General features: G+C 38.1%; 1 protein-coding gene across 1 annotated transcript; it reads left to right on the forward strand.

Annotated features, from left to right (window-relative positions):
• The first annotated feature begins 685 nt into the window (after positions 1 to 685).
• Positions 686 to 3,007, forward strand: LOC101306217. Its single transcript, XM_004295720.1, has 7 exons — positions 686 to 708; positions 853 to 934; positions 1,016 to 1,120; positions 1,494 to 1,628; positions 1,695 to 1,797; positions 1,955 to 2,103; positions 2,210 to 3,007. Exons 1-7 carry the CDS (start codon positions 686 to 688, stop codon positions 3,005 to 3,007), a joined length of 1,395 nt encoding a protein of 464 aa, XP_004295768.1.
• Positions 3,008 to 10,321: the final 7,314 nt, after the last annotated feature.

Genomic DNA, 10,321 nt, shown 5'->3' on the forward strand with positions numbered 1-10,321 from the left:
TCTCTCTCTCTCTCTCTCTCTCTCTCTCTCTCTCTCTCTCTCTCTCTCTCTCTCTCTCTCTCTCTCTCTCTCTCTCTCTCTCTCTCCACGAACGAGAACCCAACGCCGGCGCCGGAGGCTTCTGCATCTCCTCCTAGGTTTCATCACCACCATCCTCGTCGAGTTTACCGTCCTCGTCGAGCTTACCGTCCTCGTCGCCAGAGACGAAGAACTAGTTCTCTCTCATGTCCTATCTCTCTCTCTCTCTCTCTAGTAGTGCTTTGATATTGCGTTGTGAATTGATTTGATATTGAACTTTCAATTTTCATCGATTAGTTTTGCTTGATTTAACGTTCACAGTATCAATTGGTTTCAATTATGTTTGTTTGAACCTAACATGTTTATCTTATAGCTAGAAATTGTCGATTTTGCTCTAGATTACATGTGCACTGAAATATACTAATGCAGTTCATAAAAGTTACTCATACTGTTTAGGAAATGAACTCAAGCACTGTGAGAATTTTGTGTGATTATGTTTGTGTAATCACCTTGTTTTGCTCTCTTTTTTTTATTAAATTTAGTATGTTTTCGTAACTGTTATAGTGTTTTTACCATTATGTGATAGTAGCTTTCTCAGACTATGCTAGTACCTTCATATTAGACACTTATTGTTTTTCCTATATTATGAATTTGCAGTGACATAGCCATGGATGCACAACCATATGCGAGGTGCACATATATGGATGAGACTTTTATGTTCTTTCTGGATGTCAAGCATTCATTCATTGATATAGTGAGATAGGTTTGTTTGGGTTTCAAGTCTTTGAAACATGGATCGTTTGACTTGAGGTATGCTTTTCCTGGGTATAATAGCTGTGTTTTATCGAATGATGTGGATCTGACACTAATGTGGAGGTGTAGGTATGATTTTAAGTTGCAATGTGTTGACATTCTGGTGAAAGATTGTGGTTCTAGTAGTGTTTCTTTTGTGGTCACACATGCGGATGACTATTCTTGCATTTCATCGTCTATTTAGGTACTTCCGAGTAGTATTGTTGATGGACCTGAGTATTTAGGCCATTATAGGCCAGAGCCTACTAGGATCTACCTCACCAATGAATGGCAAGGGTTTATCAAGCATGTGGGACAGAAGTTTGAAGGGGGGGGGGGGGGGGCTCTAGAGTTTAGGCAAAAGTTGACCAAATATGCTATTGAACTAGGATTTACCTTCAAGTTCAAAAGGAATAATGCTCAGCGGATAATTGCTGAATGTGCTAAGAGAGAATCAGAACATTGCAAGTGGCATGTACGTGCTCTGAAATCCAACGTTAATGATTTATTTTACATAAAGGAATTAGACAACAATCACACCTGTAAAGGTGTTTTGAGGGAGCAAACAAGTAGCCATTTAGGATCACATGTTGTCAAATCAGAGATATCAAATGAGTTGAAGGCGAATCCTACTCTTAAGCCGAGGTAGATTATGGATCATTTTAAGCATTCATTTGGATTAGATATTTCATAGAAGTGCTTGGTACGCAAGGGAGTTGGCGAGGAAAGATGTCCATGATGATGATGTCAATTCCTATTCTCAGTTGTTGTGGTATCGTGATGCCATTTTGGAAAGCAATCCCGGATCCTATTGCAGGGTTGAGATCAATCATTTGACAAACCGTTTTGAACGTTTATTCATTTGTTTTTCGGGTTTCATTCAGGGGTTTCAGTCGTGCATTCCTCTTCTTTTTGTCGATGCTGCACATTTGAAGAACAAGTATAAAGGTTACCTGCTCTGTGCTACTAGAAAGAATGGAAACCAAGGTGTGTTTTAATTTTCTATTCTGTGTTCAGTAATAGTAGTTTTACATAGTTGCAGAAGTATCTTTTCTATACTTTGATAGTATATTTATGTTCCTTCGGTAGTATCCAAGCATATTTTGTGTTAATATGTTTTATGCTCGGTATCTTTATTTTGCAGAATTCTTCCCTTTTGCATTTGTTATTGTAGATTCCAAGAACAATGCAAATTGGAAATGGTTTTTTGATCATCTCTACAACATCTTGTCAACCCAAGGGAGAATTGTGATTTTTGTCACGGATCGAAATGGTGGACTCTTGAATGCAGTGGCTAGTGCATGTTTTCCCTGACTCTCCTCATTCTTATTGTTACTACCACCTGAAGGAGAATGTTAGAGCTTTTTACATAAATCTTTCTGGGTATTTTGTTGACAAGGTTGTGGAGGAATTCATGAAAGTTGCATATTCTCCTACAATAGCAAGCTACAACTTCAATTTGCAGAATCTTAAGAGAGAAGGTGGGCAACCTATTGAATCGTTTCTAGAACACCTTCCTCTAGACAAGTGGTGTAATCCCTTCTTTAGAGGATCAAGGTATGGTGAAATGGCGAATAACATTGCTGAATCATTTAATAGTTGGTGTGGCCCTTTGCGTGAACTTCATGTTTTTGATTTTCTTGAAGGTTTGAGGGTTAAGGTCATGGAGAACATGTTTGAGAGGAAGGTTGAGTGCAAAAAGTGGAACACTGTGTTGTGTCCTCCAATAGAGGCTTTGTTGAAGAAGTTTATGGATGTGGGGCGTCATTGGTCAGTTAGCATGTCCAGTGAGACTCTTTTGGAGGTTTATGCTGAAAAATCGGTCGCTGTTGATCTTGAGAACAACACTTGTTCTTGCCGTCAGTGGCAAATCAACTCATTCCCATGTTCACACGCTCTTGCTGCCATCCAGAAAGTTGGAGATCTACCTGTGTATGCTTACATTGAGTACTTTCACACTTGCCAAAGCTACATTGAGGCGTACGCGCATGGTATTCAGCCAATACCTAATATTGGCAAGTTCTATGTGGATGCAGCAACTTCATCTGCAGTTGTGCAGCCTCCCTTGGTTAGGAGGCCATCTGGTCAGCCAAAATCAGTTCGGATAAAGTCTGCTACAGAAGGTGGGATGAGGAGAACAATCAGGTGTGGTCGGTTAGGGCGCCACAACAAGGCAACATGCACAGCACCAACATGAAGCTCTGAGCATATGGAGTAGATTTTTACAATATAAGTAGTATCTTTTGGTTACAGATGTAGTAGCTTTTGTTTGTATTGGTAGTAGCTTTTGATTTACATTCAGTACAGGCATTTGACAACACAAGGAGTAGCATTCTTTGATACAGAGAGTAGATTTGGAGTACATTGGGAGTGGTTTTTACATCCAGTCAAAGCTTTTTTACTTTGCCACAATCACATTGTGGAACTTTGTTATTATTCATATAGCTTGCTTCATTGTATTGACCATATTAGCACATTCATGTGATTGCAAATTTTACTTGTTATGGTGACAATTTGAAACCAACTTTGTCGCATTTTTTATAGTTTCAGTTTGAGTATCTTTTTTAAACGTGTTTAGTATCTTTTGATAACTGCTATAGTAGCTTTCTACAAGAAAGGTACGAAATGTGCTTTCCATATTATGGTTTTGTTCAAGGAACAAGAAAGCTTGCAAATTTTACTTGTTATGGTGACGATTTGAAACCAACTTTGTCGCATTTTTTATAGTTTCAGTTTGAGTATCTTTTCTAGACGTGTTTAGTATCTTTTGATAACTGCTATAGTAGCTTTCTACAAGAAAGGTATGAAATGTGCTTTCTATATTATGGTTCTGTTCAAGGAACAAGAAAGCTACTACAAAGACACAGTAGCCTTTCATATTTCAGAGTATCACACAGCCAGTATCACAGCAACTACACAGTAGCCCTTCACAAAATCTACTATCAATGAAACAGAAAAGATACTACAAATCAAAAAATACAGAGTTGTTCAAATAATCTTGCTGCTCCTTGTACTGCCCTTTGGATAATCAAAGTCTTCTGCCTGCGGTAGTCTTCCTTCTTTTATTCTTGATTTGATCAACCATTGAAGTTCTCTTAACATCCTTCTTCCTTTTCTTGTTCTTCTTCTCATTAACTGGTTCCTTCTCCTCATTAACCGGTTCCTCCTCCTCATTAGTTGCTTCCTTCTCATGAACTGGTTCCTCACTAACAATAGCTTTTTCCACGCTTTGGTTTCTTCTTACTATATGAATTCTATCTGCTATGTGCTTCACCCGTCTATTCGTCGTGCTTGGACTCTTTACATCATTATCATCTCCATCATCCCCAGCACGCTTACCTTCATTACCATCTTCATCATCCCCATCACTTCCATCTTCCATTTCTTTCTATGAACTCAACATATCCCTCTTTTTAAGATTCCTCTTCAGCTTCTCCACTTTGTCTTCCAAATCTTTAATCTTTTCCAGGTGCTTTAGGTTGTTTGTCTTGAGTGTGTCTCTCTCTTTCTCCACTTCTTCATACATGTTCCACTTTGTCAGCACCTTCTTCTTCAATATTTCCACCTTCATTGCTTCCAAAACATAATTTTCATGCATCTTGGTTAACATTTCCCAGAACGCCTCATTCTTCTCCTTTAACTTCTCATTTTCAGCCGTCAACTTCTGAAGCAGCTCATGTGCCTTGTTGCACTCTTCTTGGGTGGACTTTGACTGAGCGGTTGTTTCTTCCAAGGAGCCTATTAATTCCCTCATCCTCTCCTGCGCTCTTTCTCCTTCGTTCCATATTTCTTCAGAATTGACATTCATCTATACAAAATACAACAATGTTAAAGAAGGTACTGACTATGTTATAAAGCAACTGTATATGTTATGAAAGTCTACTACTCATGTTACGGAAAGATACTAACTATGCAGTGAAAATCTATTGAACCTAAAATGAAAATCTACAGACATTTTTATAAAAATAAAAAAATAAAAAAAAACCAACTGCATAAGTTTTGGAAGTCTACTACCCATCTAATATAAATATACTGACTATGTTATGCAAATCTATTGACCCTATTATGTAATCTATTATGTATGAAAAGATACAATTGAGAAAATTACCCATTCTCCAAATGATGGAGTTTCAAGTTCTTCAATGTGTATTTCTCCATCTTTCAGTGATTGCAGTTCAACCACATTTGGTTTTTTGTCTTCTTCGTGTGCTTCAATCATCTCCTATCATCCTTATAGACATAAAATGGTTAATTCATTTGACTTTGAGAGTTATAGAAAAAAGTAAAGACTTTATGAACATAAACTACCTCTAACTGATCATTAGTCAGCTTTACCAATGTTTTGTGCATTTCCGGCAATGACCACCGTGCAAACGTTGGTGTATAGAACTGATTTCTGATGTTTAATTCACTAACATATGTTTTATCACCCAACCAATATTGTAGATTATGAAGAATCAAATCAGTTATAAGCTAGAAAAGCTACTACCACCGAATAATAAAACTACTATCATAGACTACAAAAGCTACTGCCAACGAATGAAACAACTACTATCATAGGCTACAAAAGCTACTGCCAACGAATGAAACAACTACTATCATAGACTACAAAAGCTACTGCCGTATGAGCTACAAATGCTTACCATCATAAGCGGTAAACAACCAGATAATGCCACATCTTTGTCCTCCTTCTTCTTGCTTAGGCCTTGATGGAGGTAATCCAAAATTATTTGCGCCCAATTGTAATTTTTCAGAGTCATGTCATCTGTGCAAGTCTCCACCAACTTCCATGATAATGTGCTACCCGAACCACAAAAAAAGAAGGTAGCAAAGATGCTCATTGTTGTTTACACCCAAATTAATATTTTACTGGACAGTAATTGTTTATATGAATATTAATTAAGTTCATGGTTCACATCGGCGAGCCCGGAATATTGAATTTACGAGTGATGGCCCGCCAGCAAAGTCATGCGAGCTGGGTAGCAGAGTTCACATGCGAAAAGGACTTTGCATGAGATCAAGATGTGGACTTCGCGTTGAAGATAGAGTACTAATATAGAAGCGAGGCGAGATGACTTCGCCGTAGCAGACTTCGCGAGGGAGCAAATGAAGAGTTCGCATACAAATGTAGAACTAAACAACATTGGCTTTGCATGACGCTCAAGTGGATAAGAAGCAAGTGTCCTTAACTGCTTGAAGACCATGTTAAGCTAGGATAATTCTATGCTGAGGAATCTACATGCATGTGAAGGTGTACATGTTAGTTAAGGTCTCTACTCCTTAAGTGTATGGATGAACAATGGTGCACGTCCAAGTCTTCATGAGATGTCCTACTCTTCTACAGAAAGGCAATGAGTCACTTCGCCGAAGTATATCACATCATGAGGTGATTAACATCGCCTACACCACATTTATCGTTGAAGACTTTTACAAATCTTTGACATGTTTTGGGCCAATACATGTGGCCCTAAAATAGCTCTATATAAAGGAGTTCGAGGACACACTGAAGACACACAATCAAATCATACAAAACTACAAACAACTCTTCTAGCATCCTCGAAACCCTAATTCTAAGTGCATCTCGCCTTAGTTCTTGGAGCTCGTTCGGACTCGTCTTTTCTTCCTGATTAGTTGCTCTGCTCGCTCTAATAGTGAGTATCGATTCACAGGTGAATAGTGGTTTACTCGTAATCCCTCGTCCGAGAGGTGGCACCGGAGCCCTCTTTGCTTGGTTAGAAGTTCAGCACAGCGCACTCACTTTCCGCGTCCGCGCGGTGGCATGCCCCGCACCCTTGTTTTTCTTACTTTTGGTAGTACTAGTTACCTTTTTGCCCCCTGCTGAGGATCGTGGCCAAAACAATTGTCATAAGGCATACTACATCCCTCGGTTTTTGCTGCTTCTTGTCACGAATAGCCACTCTCAATGCATCATCAATCATCACCTTTGTTACTTCCCCTTTAAAGTACGTATTGATGATGAGGTTACCCTCAGGCTTAGTGATATGGGCAATAGCGTTTAACATCACCCCTTTCTTTGGCACGCCAAATATGTTAGATACATCGTTGACTGATATTATCCGTAGCCGCTCCCCAAACATGAAGCCTTTCTGTTCCACATTGTAGGCGTTTACCATCCTTTTAATATCCTTGTCGACCTTTTTACAGTCTTTCTTCTTCAGTCCTCCATGATAAAAGATTTTCATTAAGTTCCAGAAAGGTGAATGTTTCATCAACCTTGTCTTTGTGTGCTCATGTAGTTCGTTGCGAAACTCCTCCATTGTGATATAAAATGGGTGTAAACTTGCTCTATACTGTGTCTTCCTGTTTCTCTCTTCCTTAATAGTTTCAGCCATTATAACATGAGCAACTATCAATAAAACATGAGAAAGCTACTACTACCAAAAGCTACTACACAATATCACAAAAGCTACTACACAATACCACAAAAGCTACTGCCAAGGAAGTAGAAAGCTACTACTACCAAAAGCTACTACACAATACCACAAAAGCTATTGCCAAGGAAGTAGAAAGCTACTACTAAGGAATAAGAAAGCTACTACTACCAAAAGCTACTACACAATACCACAAAAGCTATTGCCAAATTGGTTAAGTGGTGTTCATCTAGAGTTACACTAGATCCCTGCATTTCTTAGAAACTCTAAATCCAGTACAGTTCAAATTGCCATTCAAACACTAATTCATGTAAACTAAGTCTAAAAGGGATCAGAAACTTACGTCACAGAAATATAAACGAATGAGGCCGAGATCGGCGAAGGTGATCAAGGCGGCGAGATCGGTGTCGGTGATCAAGGCAGCAAGATTGGCGCCGGTGATCACTGTGATGGAGGGAGGCGACGAGATCGGCGGCGGTGATCAGAGAGAGTTGCTTTTCGGACGAGAAGAGTGTGTGGGTAGAGAGTGTAGGTGGAGATTAGGTTATGATGGCAGATGCGTAATTAAGTTGAAAGCTGATACCTAATATGGAAGGATATTTGGGCTGGACTTGGCTGGATTGGACTTATGTGGGTAAAAATGTTTGGGTGGACTTATATGGAAGAAAATATCTCAAAGTGGACTTCTATGTAATTGCCCCTATTTTCTATACAGGTGAAACGTGTCAACTCATTTGACGAGGATTCAATGAAAGTAAATAATTAAGTATAACCGTATAAGTGTATAACAGTTGTAATATATTGTCAAGCAAATTACAGGTATTCCTTTACCTGCAACAAACCAACATGATGAGTATATTTAAGCCCCCTCAGCAAATAGTAAGTTCTTTATTAAATCTGCAACATGGTTACAATACGATAATTTGGAAAAGCGTCATCAAATGGATTTTATCAATAAGATTTGGAAACTTAACATTTCACCTAAAGCTAAAATTTTTGGCTGGCTCTTGATTAGAGGGAGATTAAAAACTAGAGATAGACTCTCAAGATTTGGTCTTATTGATGATAATAGTTGCCCACTTTGTGACAATGATAATGAAACTCATGATCATTTGTTTGGCTACTACCAATTTACCACTGAGGTTTGGAGGCTTGCAAGAGTCTCTAGCCCCATTGACTGGCAGAAAGGTTACTTGAAGGTCTTTAGAGAAATGTTCATTAATCAATCTTATGATAAAAAGCTTTTTGGAAAAGTTCTTATTCTTTGTTGGCAGATCTGGAAAACAAGAAATGACACTGTCTTTAAAGATATAATAGTCACAACCTCAAAAGTTGTGGCAACTGCTGCTAGTTACCAAAAGGAAGTCTTTCTCACTGATGATGTTGTTGAGAAGGGAATCAACCAACCACTCCTACCACCATAAGGTGGTCTCCTCCTCTCAATTCACACATCAAGATCAATTTTGATAGCTCAGTTCAAGGGAATTCAGTTGCAGGAGGAGACTATGTCTTCAGGAACCATAAAGGCGATGTTATTCTTTTTGGAGCTAAAAGATTAGGAAAGACAATTATACCAACTGCTGAAGTTGTGACGCTAAGAGATAGTTTAGTCAAAGCAAAGGAACAAGGTTACCAGAATATCCAAGTGGAAGGCAAAACTGGTAATAGATGTTGTTAATGGGAGAATTAGCACCCCTTGGAGACTGCTCAAGATCATTCAAGATATCAAAAACATTGCAAGATCCTTCTCTTCTATTTGTTTCAACCATGTGTATAGAGAAGCCAACTTTGTGGCGGACGCCATGGCTCATGAAAGACACTAACTTCCGGATGGTCACATATGGAGTAATAGAATTCCTAACTCGGCTACCAGAGCCTTGCTCTTTGATAATGTAAAGTCGGGTTGTCCGAGAGGTTTTTCTTTGTAATTTTCTTTTCGTATAAGATAATAATAATAATAATTAGGTATAACGACTCATCGAGGATAAAGAAAAAGAGTTTAATTTCAGTGTCTAGTCTAAAACCATTTCTTAGAACTAAACATTTCTTAAAACAACAAACTCTAACTTAGAGATTCAATATCCGAATATCTAATAGTTTTTAAACATAATACATACTAACATATGTTACGTTTGCTCCAGAGAATAACAACTATTTTGATAAACATATAACAAAATTTCGGGCACGTTTACTAATTTGGAATGAAAATTATCATGAATCGGTATCAACAACGTACAATCGGTATGAGAATATTCATATCATTCTACTATTTACTTACCATAAGGAATCAAAACAGGAATAAAACTAATTATATACGATTGATGTTGTTTACTTACTATATGGAATCGGAATTAAAACTAGTTTGATTACTAAAATACCCCTATAAGAAATGAATTTAAAATACCCCTAAAATACAATATATATTTTTAGGGAAGGGTAATTTAGAAATATTATAATTATGTGAGGATATTTTGAGGAGAAAAAATTGATTTCATTACCTTGATTCTGATACCCATCTCCCCCCTTAAGTATCGAATAAAAGGTTTCGTCAGGAATTGATTCTTGATAAGTAAGTGGGACCCACATCCATTCTAATACTTTGACATGTTAGTAAACGCCAGAATTTACTCATTCCGAAATCAATTACACTATTCTCAATTTCATTCCAGATTAGTAAACATGCCCGTTCATGTAATGAATGTCTTTTTAGCATGTAAGAACTCCACGAATTACATTAATAACATCCCACACGCAGAAGTGGGTAATACGAGAGATAGATAGCTCCGTATCCAACGGAGTGCTCTTGTGAGGGAAACCCTAGGATTTTGACTGCGGTGACAAGATCTGTCACATCCCGACCCTTATATTTTTACCTTATTTACTAGCCTGATTATAATAAGAATTTTACCGTCTCCGTCATTGAGTTAATAGTTAATTGGTCCCTAGAGGGGTTTCGGGGACGATTATGTGCGGAGGATTATTCGTATGAGGAAAATACGACGACGGTAAAAATAGTAAATTTTAGCTAGTAAAAGGTAATTTTTCGGGGTGTTTTATTTTTGTGGGAGTTGGGTATAAGGGGGAGTTGGACCGGTTGGAGAGGCCCAACCCTTTTCCCT

This window comes from Fragaria vesca, linkage group LG3 (genome assembly GCF_000184155.1).
Source record: "Fragaria vesca subsp. vesca linkage group LG3, FraVesHawaii_1.0, whole genome shotgun sequence".
Taxonomy (NCBI): domain Eukaryota; kingdom Viridiplantae; phylum Streptophyta; class Magnoliopsida; order Rosales; family Rosaceae; genus Fragaria; species Fragaria vesca.

Bases quoted from the DNA above. Each gene is read 5' to 3' on its own strand.
- LOC101306217 (XM_004295720.1), top strand. From the start codon at position 686: ATGGATGCACAACCATATGCGAG. The intron at 935-1,015 runs GTGAAAGATTGT...TCGTCTATTTAG, and splicing joins TGCAATGTGTTGACATTCTG to GTACTTCCGAGTAGTATTGT. The intron at 1,121-1,493 runs GTGGGACAGAAG...CATTTGGATTAG, and splicing joins GGCAAGGGTTTATCAAGCAT to ATATTTCATAGAAGTGCTTG.